The following is a 25106-nucleotide window of genomic DNA, read 5'->3' as shown; positions in this document are numbered from 1 at the left end:
GATAAACAGACGCTGTAAATCATGCAGACACAACAAATTAGAGATACGTTTGAAAACAGTGACAGTTGAGAGACGGCATTCAATCACTTTACAGTTGAAAGAAAGAACATGCCTGACAAATGGCTCCCATCCACGTTGATCAAGCTTCAAATCTCATACATTCTGTAATCATTGTAACATTCCCACACTCACGTGGACATTTCTAAGGCCTTCTTATCAGTATCTCTATGTCATAGATCAACTGAGTTGATTCTGTCTTTCCACCACATTATTCTAACACAAAACCTCTTCTTTGGGGAACCACAAAGTGAAGAATGAGCTTCAGAATATAGGTGGATCCAGATGTAGGTCATTTAGCTAGGGAAAGATGAGACAAAGATGGCCAGATACTCACTGGTGCTTATCTTGAGAGCACGCTTTCATCCCCCAAAAGTGAACAGATGACAAGGCTGGGACAGGGTTTAAATCAACGTCAGTTCATGCACCTGCGGTGATGTTCGGCCTGTTACGTTTCACCATCTGCACTGACACTTTTGAAAACATTCATGAATGTTTGCAAGTTCAAGTCCCCGAGCTGACAAGGTACAAAATCTGTCGTTCTGCCCTTGAACAGGCAGTTAACCCACTGTTCCTAGGCCGTCATTGAAAATAAGAATTTGTTCTTAACTGACTTGCCTAGTAAAATAAAGGTAAAAAATAAATAAATAAATAATAATCTAGATGGCCTGTTTGATTTGGTCAATCTGACAGTGGCCTTTCTGAGCTCACTATCTAGTAGGGTATTTTCAGAAACGCACCAGCCAGTTACAAACATTGCAGTGTCGCATGCACTGATGTCCTTACTCAGCAACTGTTCCGGGTACACATACACTTCGTTGAACGAGAAGAACAGCACACACGGAGACGTCACCGGCCAAACTCCACTACTCACTCGAGTTTGAAGGATTTATGTTGTTGCCGACTCTTAAAGAAAGCATTTGTGACATCAAAGTCTCTCGCTTCATTTTTCCATCCCTCGGAAAATACAGATTGTTTCTATTGTCAGATTAGCCGTGATGTCCGATGATACCCTCAAAACGACATGGTTAAAGGAACCTTAAATGTGTGGCCTCCAGGGACCTGAATGACTCACGTTAAAAGGCCCTTAGTCCTATTCTAGAAAACACGGGCACTGGGATAGTCTAGACTTTCATGCTCAGACCTTATGTTGGCTTTCATGCCCATTACAGCTAGTGCATGAGGGAGAGTTTAAACTTTGAAGACTGTAGGAGTTTCATCATTAACCCTTTACCCGTGCGGGAATGAACATCTATGGATACATTTCAATGTTTCATGAAGAAGAAACATGAAATGCATATGTACACGCATGGTAGCAATTTGAAAGGGAACCATTTGGAGATTGTGGAAACAGTTCACCTCGGCACGAGACTGAATCCAAACGTTACACTGTTGATTTTATGTTCATTTTACATTTACTGTACGCTTTGCTGCGTTTGTTGATAGCGAAACCTGAAAACACTCTCGATACCGTCCGTAACATGATGAGAATATTCCTGGAACATGTGAGGTAGGTGCAACACAACACGTGAAAGGACTATCTGGTGTCTCCAAGCGGCCACATGACACACCTCTCCAAAGTGGGCACAAAGTCATTTCAATGCGCTTTTATGACTCAAAGAAGAATCTTAAACTATACGGTCTTTTTTATAGCTCTCCAAGCTGTGGCATTGAGAAACTAGAGCAAGCACACTTGTAGTAGTTTTTTCTCTCGGAACACAACCCAGTATCTCCGCCATCACACAATAACTGTTGTTTTCACGCAATCTAAAAACGGCCTATTATAAATCGTAATCTGGGTCAGGTGGGCATCATCTGAGTGATTGTTCTATTGCCAAAATGGCTAGCTAAGTTATAAAATATCATCTTACAGTATTAGGCATTCACAGGGCAATTCAGAGAAACACATCGTCATGTTTGGTACGCATAGAAAGGAGTCATGCGTGCATCCAGGTGAGTGTTCCTGCGGCACATTTTTACAATAGACAAACATGGGCTCGTTCTGTTCAGAACAACCCATGTCGTCTTGTAACTGTACATCAAAAATAGTGATCATCAACATGGACACTGTATATGACATGAGTTTTATGATATGGAAATGTGAAGTTTACATTTGGACTGACGGGGGTTTGTTTTCCTTGTATGACATCAAAGTGGTATTTATTATAATCCTCAACGTCTCATCTTTCAAAATACTCAGAGTTCTCTTAATTTATAGCATTTCCCTCACTGAGACAACACAACATGTGCAAAGGTTGTGCAATTAGAGGGAGGGATGAGGGCAAATTCTTGTCTCATGCGGTGCTCAAATTCAGAATGGCTTTCAGTCAAAGACCATAAAGCCCTGTAAAGCTCAGAGCCTGAGCGCTGACATAATTTATAGAGTATTACTGTACAGGCTCTTATCAGTGCCCAATTCTGCCATTTTCAACCCATATACAGGTACAGTATGTTTGTGAAGGGCTATAAACTGTAGAAGTTTCAACTTTAAAGACTGTAAGGTATAAAAGAGTATTATGTGTGTCTCAATTATGGTTTGTAATGTGCACAAAACGAATATATTTGAATTCCCACAGTTAAATTCCCACAGAATTCCCACAGAATTCCCACAGTTAAATTACTATAGCGGCACCAATGGCCTTGTTTTTCCAACAGTAATATCTGTGTCAATATTGCAAAATGTACTTGCTAACAATCTGTTGCTAGCAAGTACATGGGTTGTCATGGGTTGTCATGTTGTCTAGGTGCAGATATTTATAGGCTATACATTGCCTTGTTTTCCTATTATTTGACAGCTTAGCTGTCGTGTTAGGGTAGTAAAATGCCTCTTCAGTGGAGCTCATATGATGAGTTGGATATTTAAGCAATAAGGCACGAGTGGGGGGGTGTGGGGGGGGTGTTATATGGCCAATGTACGACGGCTAAGGGCTGTTCTCAGTGCCTGGACACAGCCCTTTGTCGTGGTATATTGGCCATATGCCACAAACCCCCTTGGTGCCTTATTGCTATTATAAACTGGTTACCAACGTAATTAGAGCAGTAAAAATACATGTTTTGTCATACCCGTATACGGTCTGATATATCACGGCTGTCAGCCGATCAGCATTCAGGGCTCGAACCACCCAGTTTCTAATTGTTTACATAGCCAGCTAACAAGTTGCTTGTTCTATCCTGTTTCTACCAATGCAATTCATTTGGAAGCTGTCCCAGCTTCGTAACTAATCAGCTAACATTGGCGAACTCTGTAGTTAGTCTGTCAGGCAAGAAAGCAAGAGTTGATTGGAGGAGAGAGAGAGAGAGAGAGAGAGAGAGAGAGAGTGTGTGTGTGTGTGTGTGTGTGTGTGTGTGTGTGTGTGTGTGTGTGTGTGTGTGTGTGTGTGTGTGGGGAATGGGAGGCTTGTAACTGTTTCAGACAATTTATTATGGAAACTCCTTATTAGGAAGAGAGTATGTGTATAGTTGAAAAACAGAAAGAGAGGGAGGAAGAGAGAGGCAGTGTGAGGGGAAAGAGAGAGTTTATGTTCCTGACCACAATTGTATCCTATTTGTTGCTCCTCTCCTCTCCCTCTGTTCCTCTGTTCCTCAAGGTCAGTGAAAGCGAAGGAAGTGATGTGGAGAGTCAGGGCTCTGGAGCAAAAGGCAGGGACGAATAGGAGTTAGAGAGGATAGGAGGGATAGAGATGTGGAGCAAGGAGGGGAGTGAGAGAAGAGTGGAGGGAGAGAGCGAGAGGAGGGAGAGTGGAATAGGAGAGTGAAGAGGAGGGAGAAATGAGTGGAGTGGGAGGGAGAGGAGGAGGAAAAAGAGGAGGGAGAGGACAAAGCCGAGCGAGAGGAGGAAGAAGAGGGAGGGGAAGAGGGAGAACACATCCGAGAGGGAAGCCTTCCATGGCGTGTGTCTGCCCCAAGACCCACCATTCACCATAGTACCACACAGCCTGGGCATAAAGTAAAAGTGTTAAGGGTTTTGGAGGTGTTAGGAACAGAGCTTGTAATGGATTACAGTAAGAAAATAGGTGGGGTTGACCATGTTGACCAACTGAGGAGCTATTACAATGTTGGCATTGTAGGCAGAAAATAGTGGAAGTATGTGTTTCAAGGGATGCTCAATATTGCCATCGTAAATGCATATATTGTTTGGGGGACCCTGCAAAGGCCCCTTCCCAGAAACCGTAGGCGCTGGTCCCTGAAGGCATTCAAAATGCCGTTTGTCCATTCACTTTGTGATATGGCTACAGTGGGAGGAAGATGGGAGCCAAGACTGTGGCACCAGGGCGTGTGGACTGAGTTGTAACTCATTTGAAAACAGGTGAAGTTTGAAGGGCGCCTGAGGGGGTGTGTGGTGTGCATCCGGATTGGACGCAGGGCAAAGAGTGGGAGATGTGTAGAAACCTCCTTTGGGTGCTCTACGTGTTCTGTGCCCCCTTTGCAGGATGGGGCAGTACTTCCAGAAGTTCCATGACATGTTGTAGGCTAAATGCAACCACTAAAGTGACAGTGTGAAATATGAATTTGTCCTACAGATCTCGGAACAGTTGTTGTGTTTTGTAGTGTCTCTCTTTATCTGTCTCTATCTAATACTGCATTCACTGAATTGTTGTCAAAGTAGGCCACTATTTCTACATTTTGTGTCAGGCCTGGTCTGTACTAAATCTTATTGAGAGAGGTTACATATATTTTTGAAATGGTTTCTGAATAGTTGTTTGAATTTTTACATTGTTGCAGAAGTAAGAAATGTTGTCATTCCACTAGCCTACTTTGTGTGGATTTTGAAATACTTTCTGAATATCGTCCTCTGGTCGTATTTTAGATATGTAAATAATAAAAGTATTATATATATATATAAAGTATTATATATTATACTTGGTACATTTTAAGTGAGTAATTTAGTCAAATTTACTACAATTTTAAATACTTTTTGTTGTTGTGTTCAGTGTTAATGTTTTTTTGATAGTGAGTGTCTTTGTCACCCCCTGGCCATAGAGGCTTTTATTCTCTATTTTGGTTAGGTCAGGGTGTGACTAGGGTGGGCATTCTAGTTTCTTTATTGCTATGTTTTCTATTTCTTTGTTTTTGGCCGAGTGTGGTTCCCAATAAGAGGCAGCTGTCTATCGTTGTCTCTGATTGGGAATCATACTTAGGTAACCTTTTCCCCACCTGTGTTTTGTGGGTTGTTGTTTTCTGTATAGTTTATTTGCCTTAGAGAACTGTTCGTTTTTCACTTTGTTTTTTTGTTCGAGTGTTTTGATCAATAAATATCAGGAACACTTACCACGCTGCGCTTTGGTCCGACGAGAGACGTAACAGTCTTTACACAATGGAAGACAAAATGAGTGTTATTGCTATTGACACTAATGTGGTGTCATATTAAAGAAGAGGTTGTGCTCTTTAAAAGTAAGTTAACTTGTATTGTCATTTGTACTTTGTTTTTGAGCTACTTTATGTCTGTTTATTCGAAATGTGTGAGAAAATTAGCTTTATTATGAAAATTCCCAGTAATCTACAGTAGCATTCTAGAATTATCTTGGGGTATAAAGGGCTGAAGCTGAGAGAGAGAAATCACTTTAATGTGTATAACATATTCAAAAGATTGGCACTTCCAAATAGGGAAATACTCAACTGTCATATTGCTTGCCTATATAAAGGATGGATTTCAACGTTTCGTGAACATACAGTACAATAACCCAGACAGAGCAGAGACAGTTCAATCCTAAACCTGGGACATCTTTCTACCCATCAGCCATCAGCCACGTGGAAATAGTCGTTCAGTGCAATATCCCTGTCTTGGCGTTCATATAAAAGCTAAGTGTAGCGTTGTTTCAGGCCCACTTTCAGATACAACAGAGCTCCTTTGGCTGTGAAGTACAACAGACTGATTTAAGTGTCACACTAGGGTACAGGAGTTTGGAAAGAACATGACGAGTCTGGAACCTACATGGTTCGGAAACACCGATATTATAACGTATTGAAACAGTCTGAATTGATAACCTCAGGCTCGTGGCACGACTTGGATGGCAAGTGGAGACCTGTGCCTTTAATGGTGATACACTGTAGTTCTCTTCAAACGCTTCACAAGCAGCTTGTACTCTTTATAGCAGTTTGCCAATCCGTTAAAACGAATCGGTGTAAATGCTGTCTGATATGCCTTGCTTGCAGCCTGCGTAAGTCACCTTGAGAGACCCCGGTGGAAGTGACACCGGTGGCCCTCCAGAAACTTAAGCTCGGCGCTCATCGACATATGGCCAGTCTCCCAGGGAATGTGCCTGACCCAGGACTCAATCTGGCGAGGGTCATAAAACGGAAAGTACCAAGGAGAAACAAGATTACACAAACACGGCCCATCATGTCAAAATACCACATGGGAAGAAGCAAAGTAGCCCAATGTGGGTGTTAAGTTATTTGCCTGTGCTTTTCCAGACAGTGAGCAGCAGAAGATTAGAAATCAGGAGAAAGTAAATAGTGTCCTTCAGTGGTAGAAAGTGAGTAGAGAGGCATACCCTTTTTGGGAATTGGGAAAGCGATGATGAAATACATTAAAGTGCATGCTACGCATGCTGTGCTGGTGTGCTCCACTCTCATGTGGGTTGGTTAAATGCCAAAGTCAGATTTTCATGACATCTGACCAGACACAAAAACACAAGTCATCTGAAAAAATGCACTCAAATTCAATCTGAAACAAGGCAATGTCATTTGAATGGAAACAACAACAAAAAAATCTAATATATGTTCCATCTAAATACAGAAGACAAATACAAATAGCTTTAGGCCAATGAATCACTCTGTTTCTTTGATCGAAATTCACGTTTGTTAGAGAGGAATCTGGGCTATTATCTGAGTCAGAGGAACCAGTTCAGCTTGGCTTAGCAGCAGCTGGAGGACTTGGTTAAACTCCACACGCAGCCCATTGGCTGAGGGTCACTCCAAATCCATCAAGGTTAGCCATAACTGTGGTGTCAGGTTTAACCTCTTACCTGGACTGTGGATCATTATCAGAGCCATGAGTAGAAAGGTGGTAAAGGTTGTGTGATTGATTTACGCATTGTTTGTTGCTTACTTATACCATGGCATTGTTGAATACTCATTTCTGATTGGCTCGAAGAGCATTCTAGAGTGTGCATGATTTCCCTTTATAAACTGGGTGGCTCGAGCCCTGAATGCTGATTGGCTGACAGCCGTGGTATATTTACGCAATAAGGTTTGAGGGGTTGTGGTATAAGACCAATAAACCACGTCTAAGGGTGCTGTTCTTAAGCATGACGCAACGCGGAGTGCCTGGATACAGCCCTTACCACAAACCCCTGAGGTATACCACAAACCCCCGAGGTGCCTTATTGCGACTATAAACTGCTTACCAATGTAATTAGAGCAGTAAAAACAAATGTTTTGTCATACCCGTGGTATACGGTCTGTTACACAACGGCTGTCAGCCAATCAGCATTCAGGGCTCGAACCACCCAGTTTATAACATACCGTTTGTGCTCTGTTGTAGCCTAGCTTATCTCTGGGTTGCATTTCCCACTGACGGGCCCCAACCATCTGAGAAGCCTCAAGTGGATACGGTAAAGGAGCTATTACTGTCGATTAGCACCTCACACTACAGCACAGGGCACCTTGAGAATGATGCCAGCAAATGTGCTAACGCCTTCTTATCGCCAAAGGACAGAGAAGGGGGGATTTAATACGTTCTCTGAAACCTGTGGTTATAATTCACTCAATGCCCAGGACTTTAATGGGTTGCTTAAATTGAGGTTGCATATAATTCTTTACAAACAGCATACATATAGAATATAACTCATTGTCTCATTGCCCCAGCTTCAGCCAAAATGTAGTGGGTTGTTTGTATATAAGTCACTTTGAGACAGTGAGTGAGACCATGAGAGGATACGAATTAGGAGAGCAACTCAGGCTGAAATCAAAGTTACCTTCTACAACCTTTACCCTCTCAGCTAGATACCAGGCATTTACCAAATTGTGATTCTCTCTCTCTCTCTCTCTCTCTCTCTCTCTCTCTCTCTCTCTCTCTCTCTCTCTCTCTCTCTCTCTCAACGTGGCAGAATGGGGATCGATCAATAGGCCCCTGGTCGGCTGGAATGGAGGTCCAGTGCTATGACTCATTATTGAAGCCCTGCTGGGTGCTGATTCCAGGGCTTAACTGATCCATGGACAGAGTGTGACTGCAATGTACCAAAATGAAATTGCTCCCTATTCCCTATATACTGTAGTGCACTACTTTTGACCAGAGTCCAATGGGAATCACACTCTAATCCAACCAGTCCACTGCCAGGACCCAAAGTTGTCCTCTCTGTTTCGCTCTCTTTCTGTCAGAATGCTGTTGTGTTGATTTCATTCTGTTATCCTTTTCCAAGGACATAGTTAGTCTTGTGTACACAACCTGAAACCAAACCAACCATCTCCAACCCAAATCATTGCATATAAAACCAGTGCCCAAAATCATTTGACAAGTAGAGCCAATACACCACTTTCTGTCCATCAAAAGCTCCTAGGCTCAACAAATTGACAAAAGTGAGAAGCGTGCCCACTGGTGAAAACTCTAAAGACTTGGCGTTTTCTTTTGTTTCCAAAACTCCCTAAAATCTATCTGATTTCGACTATTGTGCAGTAAGGAAAATAAGGACTTCCAAATTCCAATTGGCTCCTATTTTTATGCTTTTGGGCAAATGCAGATCTTCCAATTTAATTGACTTCTCTCTCTCTCTCTCTCTCTCATCCTCTCTCATCCTCTCTCTCGTCCTCTGCCTTAACGTGACAGAAGGAGGATCGATCAATGGGTCAGCTGGGATAGAGGTCCAGTGCTTTGACTCATCACTGAAGCCTTGTAAGGAAAGAGGTAAATATTTGAAATGGTCGGCTGAAATGGAGGTCCGGTGGTTTGACTCATCACTGAAGCCTTGTAAGGAAAGAGGTAAATATTTGAAATGGTCGGCTGAAATGGAGGTCCGGTGGTTTGACTCATCACTGAAGCCTTGTAAGGAAAGAGGTAAATTATAGTCAATGAACTAATCACTGATCATAATCTTGATGTGATTGGCCTGACTGAAACATGGCTTAAGCCTGATGAATTTACTGTGTTAAATGAGGCCTCACCTCCTGGCTACACTAGTGACCATATCCCCCGTGCATCCCGCAAAGGCGGAGGTGTTGCTGTTTACAGGCCTCCTGGGCCATATACAGCGTTCCTCATTGAGTTCCCTGAATTCCTATCGGACCTTGTAGTCATAGCAGATAATATTCTAATCTTTGGTGACTTTAATATTCACATGGAAAAGTCCACAGACCCACTCCAAAAGGCTTTTGGAGCCATCATCGACTCAGTGGGTTTTGTCCAACATGTCTCTGGACCCACTCACTGTCACAGTCATACTCTGGACCTAGTTTTGTCCCATGGAATAAGTGTTGTGGATCTTAATGTTTTTCCTCATAATCCTGGACTATCGGACCACCATTTTATTACGTTTGCAATTGCAACAAATAATCTGCTCAGACCCCAACCAAGGAACATCAAAAGTCGTGCTATAAATTCACAGACAACACAAAGATTCCTTGATGTCCTTCCAGATTCCCTCTGTCTACCCAAGGACGCCAGAGGACAAAAATCAGTTAACCACCTAACTGAGGAACTCAATTTAACAATATCCCGCAATACCCTAGATGCAGTTGCACCCCTAAAAACATTTCTCATAAGAAACTAGCTCCCTGGTACACAGAACATACCCGAGCTCTGAAGCAAGCTTCCAGAAAATTGGAACGGAAATGGCACCACACCAAACTGGAAGTCTTCTGACTAGCTTGGAAAGACAGTACCGTGCAGTACCGTAGAGCCCTTACTGCTGCTCGATCATCCTATTTTTCCAACTTAATTGAGGAAAATAAGAACAATCCGAAATTCCTTTTTGATACTGTCGCAAAGCTAACTAAAAAGCAGCATTCCCCAAGAGAGGATGGCTTTCACTTCAGCAGTGATAAATTCATGAACTTCTTTGAGGAAAAGATCATGATTATTAGAAACCTCTTTAAATTTGCGTATTCCTTTAAAGCTCAGTTGTCCTGAGTCTGCACAACTCTGCCAGGACCTAGGATCAAGAGAGACGCTCAAGTGTTTTAGTACTATATCTCTTGACACAATTATGAAAATAATCATGGCCTCTTAACCTTCAAGCTGCATACTGGACCCTATTCCAACTAAACTACTGAAAGAGCTGCTTCCTGTGCTTGGCCCTCCTATGTTGAACATAATAAATGGCTCTCTATCCACCGGATGTGTACCAAACTCACTAAAAGTGGCAGTAATAAAGCCTCTCTTGAAAAAGCCAAACCTTGACCCAGAAAGTATAAAAAACTATTGGCCTATATCGAATCATCCATTCCTCTCAAACATTTTAGAAAAGACTGTTGCGCAGCAACTCACTGCCTTCCTGAAGACAAACAATGTATACGAAATGCTTCAGTCTGGTTTTAGACCCCATCATAGCACTGAGACTGCACTTGTGAAGGTGGTAAATGACCTTTTAATGGCATCAGACCGAGGCTCTGCATCTGCATCCAAAATTGCCCTCGCTAGTAGCATGTGTTTCAGACATAAGGAAGTGGATGGCTGCAAACTTTCTACTTTTAAACTCGGACAAAACAGAGATGCTTTTTCTAGGTCCCAAGAAACAAAGAGATCTTCTGTTGAATCTGACAATTAATCTTAATGGTTGTATGTCACGCCTTGGTCTTAGTATTTTGTGTTTTCTTTAATTATTTTTCTTTAATTATTTGGTCAGGCCAGGGTGTGACATGGGTTATTGTGGTGTGTTTTTGTCTTAGGGGTTTTGTGGGGTGTCTACGTAGTCTATGGCTGCCTGAGGCGGTTCTCAATCAGAGTCAGGTGATTATCGTTGTCTGATTGGGAACCATATTTAGGCAGCCATATTCTGTGAGTGTTTTCGTGGGTGATTGTTCCTGTCTTTGTGTTTGCACCAGATAGGGCTGTTTCGGTTTTCATTATTTCATTTCGTTAGTTTTGTTGTTTCTGTATGTATAGGTTTTCCTTCATTAAAATATATCATGAATCATCATCACGCTGCATTTTGGTCCGATCCTTGTTCTACCTCTTCGTCAGAGGAGGAGATAGAAGAGATCCGTTACATTGTACAGTCGTCTCAAATAAAACTGTGAAGGACCTTGGCATTACTCTGGACCCTGATCTCTCTTTTGAAGAACATATCAAGACTGTTTCAAGGACAGATTTTTCCATCTACGTAACATTGCAAAAATCTGAAACTTTCTGTCCAAAAATGATGCAGAAAAATTAATCCATGCTTTTGTCACTTCTAGGTTAGACTACTGCAATGCTCTACTTTCCAGCTACCCGGATAAAGCACTAAATAAACTTCAGTTAGTACTAAATACGGCTGCTAGAATCCTGACTAGAACCCCAAAATATTACTCCAGTGCTAGCCTCCCCACACTGGCTTCCTGTCAAGGCAAGGGCTGATTTCAAGGTTTAACTGCTAACCTACAAAGCATTACATGAGCTTGCTCCTACCTATCTCTCTGATTTGGTCTCGCCGTACATACCTACACGTACGCTTATGGTCACAAGACGCAAGCCTCCTAATTGTCCCTAGAATTTCTAAGCAAACAGCTGGAGGCAGGGCTTTCTCCTATAGAGCTCAATTTTTTATGGAATGGTCTGCCTACCCATGTGAGAGACACAAACTCGGTCTCAACCTTTAAGTCTTTACTGAAGACTCATCTCTTCAGTGGGTCATATGATTGAGTGTAGTCTGGCCCAGGAGTGTGAAGGTGAACGGAAAGGCTCTGGAGCAACGAACCGCCCTTGCTGTCTCTGCCTGGCCGGTTCCCCTCTTTCCACTGGGATTCTCTGCCTCTAACCCTATTACAGGGGCTGAGTCACTGGCTTACTAGGGCTCTTTCATACCGTCCCTAGGAGGGGTGCGTCACTTGAGTGGGTTGAGTCACTGATGTGATCTTCCTGTCTGGGTTGGCGCCCCCCCTTGGGTTGTGCCGTGGCGGAGATCTTTGTGGGCTATACTCAGCCTTGTCTCAGGATGGTAAGTTGGTGGTTGAAGATATCCCTCTAGTGGTGTGGGGCTGTGCTTTGGCAAAGTGGGTGGGGTTATATCCTTCCTATTTGGCCCTGTCCGGGCGTGTCCTCGGGTGGGGCCACAGTGTCTCCTGACCCCTCCTGCCTCAGCCTCCAGTATTTATGCTGCAGTAGTTTATGTGTCGGGGGGCTAGGGTCAGTTTGTTATATCTGGAGTACTTCTCCTGTCCTATTCGGTGTCCTGTGTGAATTTAAGTGTGCTCTCTCTAATTCTCTCTTTCTCTCTTTCTTTCTCTCTCTCGGAGGACCTGAGCCCTAGGACCATGCCTCAGGACTACCTGACATGATGACTCCTTGCTGTCCCCAGTCCACCTGGCCGTGCTGCTGCTCCAGTTTCAACTGTTCTGCCTGTGATTATTATTATTTGACCATGCTGGTCATTTATGAACATTTGAACATCTTGGCTATGTTCTGTTATAATCTCCATCCGGCACAGCCAGAAGAGGACTGGCCACCCCACATAGCCTGGTTCCTCTCTAGGTTTCTTCCTAGGTTTTGGCCTTTCTAGGGAGTTTTTCCTAGCCACCGTGCTTCTACACCTGCATTGCTTGTTGTTTGGGGTTTTAGGCTGGGTTTCTGTACAGCACTTTGAGATATCAGCTAATGTACGAAGGGCTATAGAAATACATTTGATTTGATTTGATTTACATATTTGAAATGGTCGGCTGAAATGGAGGTCCGATGCTTGGACATTAACATTTTGCATAACTTGAAACAGATTAAAGATTCAAAAGTTTGTAAAGACAAAGGTCAAATGTTTATAAATGGGAAAAAGCCTGAGAAAAGTAAAACTATATCTGAACATGACTGCCAACAGTTTTCTGTCCTTTATGGGAAATTTGATCTTACTTCATCCATCAGATACATTCATTCTTATGTGATTGGAATCATTTATCTGATTGGAATCATATACTTTGTCTATCCATCTACTATACATGTATTATTAACCAATGTCAGAGAGATCTCACACATCAATTCAAGGGCTTCAACAATAAACTACACACAATCTTCGGCAACCAAGGTAACACGCTACTAAAAATGTACAGACAATGACAGACAGGTAAAAAGTTTAAGATAGGAGCCAATTTCACAAGAAAGCCCAAAATAATTTAACATAACCAAGAAGCAATTAATTTTTGATATCCTGTCTTATAAACATGAACTTACTCGAAATATAACAAGAGGGACGGAGAAAGTGTTTGCTTTTGAATTTCATCTCTCCTCTCTGAACGGCCGCAGGGATCTCGTCCAACAGAAATGTTTACATTTCTCTTTCAGATTCGGGTGCTGTGATGTGGAAGGCTTGCTTGTTATTACAATCAAGATTCTACAAATGATTTCTTAGAGTTGGTCTAGACAAGGATTATTTGGCTATCTTATATGACCATATTCCAGTAGCAACACCCTGATGAATCTCCAAAATCCTTTACTACTGAGTTTTCTATACTTGCCCCATGTATAGTAATACATTTGTATTGTCACCCGGTCTGAAAAACTAGATAAGGAACAGTAGTATTCAATTAATTACTCATCATATAATTCAATTATATGATATTATAGTAATAACCATATATTGCTGTTTTCCTTCCTTCTGTTGAGCTCAGGTCACTTAGCATCAGTCATGTGAATTAATCAAGAGAGAAAATAACTATTTTGCAGCCTTGATTGTGTGTGGATGTCTATTTTCACAAATCCTTGAGTTTCAAGGAGCTCTCTTATGTTAAAAGCAGGCCCTCAAATTACCCCAATTAATGATGTGTATCTGGACGTATGGGAGAGGAAACATATTCATTCATCCAAGACATGGGAATGGAGAAACAAAACAAAAACAACAAAACAAACTCAACAAATTCAACTGCCCTCGTACTGGACCCCTAGTTTTCCGAGGAATCGAGCTTGTCATTCTCTCAAACATGGGAACGTTTCCACTGGGCTTCATCCAAGTACGAACGTGGCTGCTAATGGCTGAGTAAACCCTTCGGCACTGCTGTCTCAATGTTCCTCGCCCTAGAACACACAGGAATATCAACCCACGGGACGTGGGTGATTCGATCCAAACATTTGGGGTATCTTTATCTCTGCCAGCACATTTCAGACATAGATGGAATTAGTTTGCCTCATGATAAAGTTGGTATGTGTGCAATCTCAAAGTTTGTGAATACGGTAGGCCTTTCTCATCACATAATAATAACCACTATGTTCCCTCACTGCCAGTGTCAGCTAAACGTCTATCAGAGCTGATGCCTCTTCTATTCAAATTGAACTGCCATTTAATGCAAGGTATTGTTACATTCAGCGGCATGTCCATGTTTATCTTTCCCCCTAGCATCCCGCTAAGTGAAGAAGCGATCACTTACAGACTCTCAAGTCATCCGGGGTTACCCTCGCAAACAGAAAAACCTCCTATATAAACTCCCAAGTCAAACCATGGCCCCCCTTCCCTCCTTTGCTATGGATACATCACACAACCAGCTACACTGTTACATCAGGTCTAAATGATGAGACACTTCTCCTTTGCCTCCTCATCCCCATCTCACAGCTAGACTGGACAATGTATCATCTGCAGCTGTACGGGTCTGGACTCTGGACAGGGGGCTTTGATGTCATGCGTCTGTGCTGACAGCGGTAGTCATCGTGCCCCGGGCAGAATGGGGTTGAGGGGCGCTGTGCGGTGCCTACTGAACAGCAGTGGAATGAAAACAAAGCAGCAGGAAGAGGTACAGTAGCCCTCACCAGATGGAGCTGCTTTGGTCTGACCTCAGGTCATACCGGTGTAACGAAGGGAAAATGGATGCTAATGGCTACTGAGGCCGTGTGTCTCTTTCATAGGTTGAAACGTCTAGAATATTCAGTATTTACACAATCAAAAAATGTCACAAGTCATAAGAAATGCCATTGTTCCTGCAATTGTACAGCTAGTTTCAAATCCTAACCAACAACCCAGAGAGATCATGTTGTGTAAAATAATAACTATAAATAATAATCATATATATTTTTTCTCCAATCTGCAATCCACATGTCAACATGAAGAGAAAGCAGATACGTTCAAGCAACCACCCCAACCCTTGGAGCTGTGGAAGCTCAGCTCATAGTCATATCATATGGAATATCCCCAGGCAGACCAGACCGGCACAGTAGAGCTCGGTTTAAACCCTGTAACATCATCATAACCCAGCGTGGTCTTCTCCAGTCACTTACAGCTCTGACTCCTCAGAGGGCCCCGAGCGGAGCAGCAGAGGACCAGAGCGTACGCAAGCACAATGTCGCCTTATCCCGAGGCTTTCATCTGGCTGGACCTCTGTTTATTTTTGCTTTCTCAGACTGAAGTGCAAAAGAAGTGTGTATACACACAGTGACAAGCAGGGGAGAGATCAAATGATCGAAACCAGCGCACCCCAAAGACAAGTACTGTAGGACCATCATCCCCCGGCTGAGCTGAAGTATAAGGGACGCTTAGGGATCCTTTCCGTTAGACTATGGTTACCATATTATAGTATGCTATAGAATACTCCAAAATCATTATGTAATATTTGAGAGCCCAATTATTTTTTTGATTCCTCTTACATTGGAAAATGTGACTACCAGTAGTCACCTACAATATAGCATTATTGAAATGTCCCAAATAGGTCAAAAAATTTAATAAGGTAAAGTAAAGTCAAAGAAAGCGCTATATTAGTATGCAGATTGACACTATGACATACAATACTACACATTAAGAAGTTTGAGAACTTAATGCATAATGTTTCAAGCTCAAGGAATGAGTTCTGGGGGTCTACAGAGGCAGATCCCACCTGACCATCTACGGACCACCATTAGTCAGACTGAATCTCATCCCCTGCTCCTCCAGTCCATCCAAACACAACCCCTCCAAACCTGCTGAGGATTAACCCCCGCAACCCCAGCCTGCAGCTCCCCCGGCAGTAAAGTCTACTCAAACAAACATCTGCACCCATTTATGAGTAAACAGGCGTAAAGCTCCATTCGTTTTCCAGCTACAGGCATGTGTTCTGGGGCTGTCTTGTTGAGTGATTCTCTGGTCGTGGTCCGCATCAGTCTGGTAGTGACTGAATTTCTGCCCTCGACAACAGTTACACCTCTTGTTGAAACGATCCCTTTATCCCTGCAATTTACTAGAAACACTTACAGTATCATAGTACAAGAGGTCGGTCTTATCCTGACCCAACAAAGCTTGCTAGGGCTCTATCATAAGGGTAATTGAGACTACATTTAGTACAGTTATTCTCTAAAAGGTCAGGGTGTAAGGTGGATTGACATTTGGGGGGTCAAGCAAGCACACTATCGACATCTTCACCAGTCATCTCTAGTTGGCTCTGCCAGCCACAGCCCTGGTATTGTGTGGAATGTGAGAAACCTGGCTTGGGTCCCAGACCAGGCAAACACAGTGCTGGACGGGGTTAAGATATTCTCCAGAACTGTTCCTATGTTGGGTCTGTGTATGTGTGTGTGTGTGTGTGTGTGAGGGGTGTGGATGAGGTGCCACGCCGATCACAGCTCTAAACCGTTAACCCGGGACTCAAACACGTCCCACACACAAGACAAAACCACCCACCGCACTGGGAGGAGTCGTGAGTTGCCGACCATGTGATCCACACCGTATGTTAATATATCATGAGATGTGGACTACAAAGAATTATTCATCAAGCAACTTTTCCCTACGCCGCACCAACACCAAAAGACAGAACAAAGAAATGAGGTTATTGCAAAGTGTGACATGAAGCCTGATGTGCGATTGGCCCAGATCACAACAAGAACAGAGTAAAGAGAAGGAAAACTCGCCTAATTCTTCATTTACTGATCCAACTCCGGCTGTGAGGGAGTGAAACTGCTTATCTGTTACCCAATATCTCCCACACTCTTTCCCTCTCTCCCCACCTTCACTTGCTTCTCTTCATTTGTTTTCCCACACGGCGGGTGCTTTTATGACCTGTTATTTATCTGCTGTTCTGTTTGTTTATTCAAAGCCTCTCACTTTGACAGAAACTATTCCATTGCTCTGTTTCATCACCAATTGTGATGTTTTGATTTGTAATCGTGGAAAAGTTGAAGAAGCTGAACTCTCAAATGAGGTGAAATGGTGTCCTTTGGAACTTTGGCAAGTGGCCCCAGTGCTGACAGACAAAAGCAACCGCTCACAATGCAACATCTGTAGGACACAACCTCGAAGGGGAGTAAGGGCTTAATGGCAGTGTTTTGGGATGCTTCAGAAATTTCCCCCGAACTCCACGCAGTCAGCCTTATCTCTCAGATGAATAATTGTCAGATGGAACAGGATTCCGATGGGGAATTTTCTAGAGGATAAATGCTACACCGAACTTGAAGATTGGCTGGACCCAAAAAAGAAAGAATTAACAGCAATACATTACTGTACGTTCCTTCTATTCCCGCCTCATGCCAGTAAACAGAAGTAGAAAGCATAGGCCCACATATCTTTCCTGTGATCGCTGTCCCTGGATGAAAACACCGCTGTAGAATTTGAAGGTACACATTTATATAAAGGCAGAGTCTTGTAGGGCCTCGTGGAATTTTACAGGGCTGAAATGAACCCAAACGGGCTCCCCGATGGACAGTTCAGAGAAATATGACAGAAACTTAACAAGCCAGAGAAATTTTGACATGAGTTATAGTCTATGTCTTGTATAAATAATAGAGAGCAGTGATATACCATTGGGTTCTTTCAAATCACAGCTGGATTTCAACGATATGTTGTAGTACACTGTGATAGCAGCATTTATTGGACCACTGACTGAACAATCCGTTTTTATAGTGTTGTATAATATTCCACAATGGCTACTATCTTATATTTGGGTCAGAATCACTCACCCATACAGGCTTCGCACTGTATGCTGTACGTTTGGCAATGCTTGCGAGCTATAACTTCTAAAGACAAGCGCGACAACTGAGACTTTAGCAGACACTCTTATCGAGAGGCACTTACAGGAGCAATGATGGTTAAATTGCCTTGCTCAAGGGCACATCGGCAAATGTTTTACCTAATCGGCTCAGGGATTTGAACCAGCGGCCTTTCAACTACTGGTCCTACGCTCTCCCGCAAGGCTACCTGCCACCCAAGGTATGTTAATTCCTTATACAGGCACACCATACTGAACCATTACTCAAAACAAGGTCAAATGTCATCGAGAACGGAAGTATCCAAATATCAGTTCCCCTGACATACAGTATAGGCCGATGGTAAAGCTCTCTATATCACCTGAGTGACATGCTGCAGCACACTCTCTCTTATGTATAATACCTGTGGTAATCCCAGGAAGAAAAATGTGTTCCATTGAAGAAGTGAATATACTCGGAAACCCAAACATAATACAGGACGTTCTCAAACGATTTCACACATATACTGGGGAGTGCAGAGCAGTAAGTAAAATGTCTTTGAGCGGTGTATAGCAAATGACTGGCACTCCGAAGCAAATACAAAAATAACATTGCAATTAAAGCTAGGTAAATCCTGTACCAAGGTTAATTCATTGAAATGAATGATGGGAGTTTAACCACATGTACACATGATGCCTCAGAGAGACTCAAGAGAAACTGGAGAGACTCTCAAGACTGTGGGCATTAAAAACCTCCCCTATTCACTTTGGTTGCGTAACCATGGCGTAAAGTTAAAAATACTTTTCTGCCCAATATCAAAAGCTAACGACCACAATGAAATACGATTTCTGGGAAAAGAGTTTGATACTAAGTGAGCTGCCATATTGACCGTGACAAACATACTAAATACCCATTTCCTGAAAATAACAATAACCATGTCGGCCTCAATGTTCACATCCATGTGGGAATACTGTGACATTGTAATGGACTTCCTTAACTATCCTCCTGACATGCTGCAAAGAAGCTCTGTTCTATTTTCCACCTTCTCTGCTAGTGCAAGTGAGGCAAAGATTCATCTATGGAAGCAGTAGCAGAGTACAACAGCCCCTTCTGCTATTTTCGTGGTCTTGCAACTTCTGCAAGGGACAGGAAGGAAGCGCTTCTCAGTCTGTTGTGCATCCATTAGCTCGCTGCATCGTCCGATTTGTTCGTTTTGGCCCGCTTAATTTGCAAAAAGGCGCTTTGATACAGAGGAAGTCACCCCTAAAATAGCTTAGTCTTTCCTTGGCTCTTTAGGCAGGCTGTGTGGCCTTCTGATAGCGTTAAGAAATATTCCCCCTTTTTGCTGTATTAACCCCAAGGGGTGAAGGGAAACTAGGAACTACCCATGTTGTGCATCCTGATTACACTAACAGGCAGAGCAATGGGAAATTCACAGGGATAGCACTGTGAACACTGATATCATCTCTCCTCTTTTAACTTCAACAGCTTATTCTGGCAATGCCTCCCTCTGAAGAAACATTGGTTTGAAACCCTTTCTACGCTCGGCACTAAAGTGAACGTGTGAAGATCTATCCCTTTCACTCCTGGGGAGCAGGATTTCTTTTTGGCTCCTTGAAATGGACCTTGGTCCAAGTTTCAATGACTTGAGTTGTCCTTGAATTATTGAGGAAGTGGAAAGGGGATCTTGAGTGTATCTCTCCCGTAGCTGATTTATATCATTCAAACGTTGAATGCATCTGGAAGTGATCGGCTGAGTGATACGAAACATCTCACCCGATGTTATTTTAACTTTGATTTCATGTTTTTTGTTTGTCGTTAAAAGGCAAACTCGATGATCTCTCTTCTACAACTGAACATGCACACTTTCACAAACCAGGCAGTGATGGAATGGAGTAGGGATGCATTAATTGGCTACTTTCCAGCAACAAATACCCAAAGATCACAGGCAATCTGGTCCAATTCCCCCTTCTTTACAGGCCTGCCGGGGAAGTAATCCTTGGACAAACAGAAGCCACCTTTGACTGCGCAGGAATGTTATCAGTGCCTGCTCTTCCCTGGGCCGACCAGACTTCCACGGAGGGGAAAGATTGGGACGGCCTAATAATTCCCGAACAGCTGCTTGCTGCATCTACCCCCCAACAAGTTAAGGCGCCCATGGATCGAGGAGTGTGTGGTATCCTTTGTGGATTCTTTCATCAGTGGTGGCTGGAGTAGCATTAGGGACAGCTCTCCTCTTGACAAGCAGTCAAGGCTTACGTGATTAAGATAGATCGACTGGCTGGGAGACTTAATCCTCTGTTTGATGAGAAATGTTAACTGCATCCTGATGTTCCCGCACCTCCGTAATTGGGCTGAATTATCACTGTGTGCTGCCTCTTAAAACGTCTCCCCTAATTCGTATTATGCTGGTGTCCACCGGTTACTGTCACTTCTATTGTCAATCAACTGTTGACAAGATTATTGCATATTGTTCTTTCAGAATATTGAAGACGTGCTGGATGCAGGATTTTTTTGTTTCTCCTTAGTTTTTTTACCCCTTTAAGATGAAAAAAAAATTCAGAGGTCTGCAGAGAATGCAAATGTGTCGGGGAAGAAACACGATGGTATTAGTGGTGATGGCAGATGCTTTCACACACTCCCATTTTTACGTTTGAGTAAAAAAAGTTATTCCAACGGTCTCATTAAAGTCTAGAATTCAGTCTACAATTGCTGCTTGTACTGTTTATATAGTACCATCATGGACTGTCGAAGTACCTATATCAATATGATTCAATGTCCATGTCCATGTGATTTCATCTCAGACTCCTTTTTACTCAGGGTGACCTTACAGTAGTCCTACACTGTTAAAAAAAAGCCAACTTTATTGCCTTATTCCGAGAGTTGATTGGACTTCAAAAGGACAAGAATTTGCTCTGCTCAAAGTTGGTTCAGCTATAAGGCCAAATGTGCCCAAATGTTGAGCAAACTTACAATCCTAATGCAGCTGGTTGACTTATAATTGCACATTGAATTAACTTCAATGTTATTTTGTTGAGAAAACTCACAATCCTATTGCAACTGCTTATGTTACAATTGTACATTGAATCAAATTATTTTTTTCACAATGTATAGTCATGGTCCTCATTATGTGATATAATTTTTCTCCACGGAACAATGTTTTGCATGCCAATAGTTTTTCTTAATTTATATAGGTCATCATTCCCACAACCATTTACAGCCCACAGCTTATCTCAAGTTTTCGAGCAGTTTTTACCACTGAAATTCCTCTTCCCAGATACGAGATAAACCGAGTGATGTATAGTGACGTGTGTAGTTTCTGAGCAAAAGCCAACCAATTTATTTGGGAATTGATATGTGCATACCTCTATGTTTGTGATTTACTAGTGTGATATACAACATACAGTAAGAAGCAATAACATCTCTCCTACTTTCCTAACTACAAACTCAACCAACAGTTCATTGGAATGAAATGTCGGGTCATTTATAAAGAACGACCATTTCTCACAACCAGAGGACTGGAAAGAATACATTTCGGAGGTAGATGAAAAGCAGTAATACCGTTGAGAAACTTGCCCCAATAGCTTTTAAGATGGTGCTCCAATTACTAGTGAGCAGAGACCCCAGCACGCTAACGGGTATTGATGATGCTCAGTTAAATTAATCCCACAATTCCAGAGAAAACTATCAAATCTATTGTGCATTACGTGCAATTATTTGTTCACTTTGTGCCAACATTTTACAGACAAAAATAAACGATTGTGTGTTTAAGCAATTCATCATAGATTGGCCCTCCTAATCTCCTTGCAAAGTCACATTATTGTGAAAAAGTACAGCAGAGCTGCTTTTCCGAAATGTAGAGTTTGTTTATTTGACTCATGTATTCATTTCAGAGAGATAGTTTATCTTTTCAACGATAAGGAGTCTAAGATTAACAATTCAGTTGCCAAGTGGTATCAGTGATGACTTCACAATTCATCAACGTCACAGTGAAACCATATTCCTGGTCATAAACACCTGACTGGCTTTACAAGTTGGAGGAAAAGGATGTGAGGAGTCGTACGCACCACAGGCATCTGTCTCTTAAACCCCTGATAGAGAGTACATTTGCTTAGTTCCCTTGCCTACAATTCTTGGCAAGCCTATCGACAAGTACATTTATTGGTTGATTGCATTCCCAGTTGAATTCAATGAGCACTGCATTGCAAAATCATTATTTCTGTTTCCCGCAATAGTGTAGCTTACCCAATTGTAAATCTGCCCTTGCCTGTTGAAAATCCAATTCGAAGGTTACCCATGAAAAATGTACAGAGCTTTGAAATAAAGATATATACACAATTTTGCAAGGCAAAAGATACAGATCAGAAAATGGAAGATCTATTCCCTTTAACTAATCTATTCCCAATAATCAGTACGTTTTCACATTTATTTTTATTTTTATGTCTTTCATGTTAGTAAATCCTTTACTTATAGAAAATATCTGATGATTCCATTAACTCGCTTTCTTTATATTCTAAAGGTAGAGTGTGGACTAATGGAAAGTCCTGGGTGGCGGTACATAGAGGGAGCATTCTTCCATCGTACTCTAGCAGTGGTCCTTACAGGCTTCCTGTCATTAAAGAGACAGCACACTGGAGAACTCTGGAGGACTGACATATTACGACCACGCATCGTGACGGATGCAGCGTGGAACGTAACTTGACATCTGTGGAATTTTGCTCAGGGAGCAGAGTTTTTCGGAGAAGTACCAAACACGGATCTTACACAAATAGATCAATGGTTAATATATACAGTTACGTAACAAAACAGCTTTGTGGATGTAAATTGTTTATGGGATGTTGGTTATTTTGTCGGTATGGGACAGCCGTACAAAGGCTTTTAACTAGATTCCTCATGAGATTTGTTCACAGTTTTACATTTGTCATAATAATCATTCATCAATTCAAGACCCTCTCCAAGATCTTAAACCATGAATACCAGAGTCGTGGCACACAGCTCCAGCCATAAAGCGCACAGATGTATCCCTGACAATACTGTAAGAACTTTCATTAAGACAACCACGAGGAAACTCCAATTGAAAGCCGGAGAACATCACTCTCAAACGCACATACATTTAAAGGGGTTCACAAAAAAACTAAACATCAGAGCCAGACACAACAACACAGCCCTTGCGTAAACACAGACCGCTTCAATGCATACTCAGAAAGTAAACATAAAAGGACACCTGCACAAGCTTTCGACTATGACCACTTCTCCCTTACCTTCTGCAGCCACTGAGTGTAGTTCTCCATGACGTGCTCCAGGTGTTGGATCTTCTGGGAAGCGAAGTCCTGTTCCAGGGGTGGAGCGTCTCTCTGCAGCGCATTGGCGCTGTTAAACTGTGTCGCTGCTTTCCCTTGTCGGCACGAATTCCCTCCGCTGCTGTCGCCCTCAGGTAGGATAAAGGTGTAGGTGCACTGCCCATGCTGGACTCTGTGGTACCTCCGATTACTGCTGCTACTACTTTCACTACTACTACCGCTGCTGCTGCTGCTACCCGTGCTGCCACCTGTGCTGCCCTGTCCTGCGCCGCTGGCACTGCCATCTGTCCCTTTTCTATGCTCCCCCCCGCTGCAGCCCACTGCCACCAGTAGGGCTGCCAAAGAAAGCAAGTGGCAGGCAAACTTGTTCCACAACATCATTCCAGCCTGGAGGAAAGGTTGAAAAAGTAAAGTCCTTTTATCGTTGGCTTCTGGATGACTTTTTGTCTGTTCAGCGGTCGGTCTTGGGCCAGTATTTCTTTTAGTGGATCAGAAGGCTGTACGGATCCCAGTCGATGTAGAACACGTGTCATCCATCGCCGTGCTGGACCTCCTACTGTGAGAAGGTCTGGAGGGCATCTCCGGTGTGCTCACACACACGTACCCACACACTTACACACACACACTCTTGTAATGGGCTGCTGGAGCGCTACGTGTCCGGTCAGAAGTCAGCCAGAAGTCCAGTCGTCCAGGGCTCGCCGCATACACGTGTTGCACCGTGACAGCTTGTGTGTTTATATAGATGGTCCTTTTTACACTGTATCAATGCAGCATGCACGTGTGCATGTATGTCTACATGTGTTAAATACAAGGGTCAGTGCATACGGATAGTGTCGTCAGACCTCCTCTTGTGTGACTGCTTTGCTCTTCCTCCTCCGTCTCTGCTCTGGTTTCCCTGTGTGACTAAACGACTGGAGCGAGGCTCACTAAAGAACAGCACCAGGCTTCCAGCACACTCTGAGCCTGCCCCTCACAGAGACTGCAGAGGAATGTGTGTTTATGGACGAGTCGCTCTCTCTCTCTCTCTCTCTCTCTCTCTCCCTCGTGTGTGTGTGTGTGTGTGTGTGTGTGTGTGTGTGTGTGTGTGTGTGTGTGTGTGTAAGGCAGAGAGGGACCCCAAGCACAGAGGATGTGCTCAGACTGCGAGGATTGGTTTACACGCTCTCTGACCTGAGGCTTGTGTGGTAGCCCTGCCCCTGTACACACTCAGTCTTTTCCCGTCTCCCCTGCACTACAGTACACAGCAGATGCCACAGGATTCTCACTGTCGACCACTCAACGATATAACACTCAACGATATAACACTCAACGATATAACACTCAACGATATAACACTCAACTATATAACACTCAACGATATAACACTCAACGATATAACACTCAGCGATATAACACTCAACTATATAACACTCAACGATATAACACTCAACGATATAACACTCAACGATATAACACTCAACGATATAACACTCAACGATATAACACTCAACGATATAACACTCAACGATATAACACTCAACGATATAACACTCAACGATATAACACTCAACTATATAACACTCAACTATATAACACTCAACGATATAACACTCAACGATATAACACTCAACGATATAACACTCAACGATATAACACTCACTATATAACACTCAACGATATAACACTCAACGATATAACACTCAACTATATAACACTCAACGATATAACACTCAACGATATAACACTCAACGATATAACACTCAACTATATAACACTCAACGATATAACACTCAACT

The 25106-nt window shown here is 42.7% G+C and overlaps 1 protein-coding gene and 1 long non-coding RNA gene across 5 annotated transcripts in view; one reads left to right on the top strand and one right to left on the bottom strand.

Annotated features, from left to right (window-relative positions):
* Positions 1-9156, top strand: part of LOC109907607 (uncharacterized) — a 34652-nt gene extending 25496 nt beyond the window's left edge. For 2 of the 3 annotated variants that reach the window (XR_004203614.1, XR_004203616.1), the window contains exon 3: positions 8109-9156. This is a non-coding gene — a long non-coding RNA (uncharacterized LOC109907607). The remainder of the gene's footprint in view (positions 1-8108) is intronic. The other variant, XR_004203615.1, reaches the window with a different exon arrangement.
* Positions 1-24428, bottom strand: part of angpt1 (angiopoietin 1) — a 59184-nt gene extending 34756 nt beyond the window's left edge. The window contains exon 1 of one of the 2 annotated variants that reach the window (XM_020505674.2): positions 23293-24428. In XM_020505674.2, the coding sequence (XP_020361263.1) occupies positions 23293-23712 (420 nt within the window). In that variant the 5' untranslated portion in view covers positions 23713-24428. The remainder of the gene's footprint in view (positions 1-23292) is intronic. The other variant, XM_020505675.2, reaches the window with a different exon arrangement.
* Between the last annotated feature and the right edge of the window lie 678 nt (positions 24429-25106).

This window comes from Oncorhynchus kisutch, linkage group LG17 (assembly GCF_002021735.2).
Source record: "Oncorhynchus kisutch isolate 150728-3 linkage group LG17, Okis_V2, whole genome shotgun sequence".
Classification (NCBI taxonomy): domain Eukaryota; kingdom Metazoa; phylum Chordata; class Actinopteri; order Salmoniformes; family Salmonidae; genus Oncorhynchus; species Oncorhynchus kisutch.
Note: the sequence above shows the minus strand (reverse complement) of the source record. Positions and strands in the feature narration are given on the sequence as shown.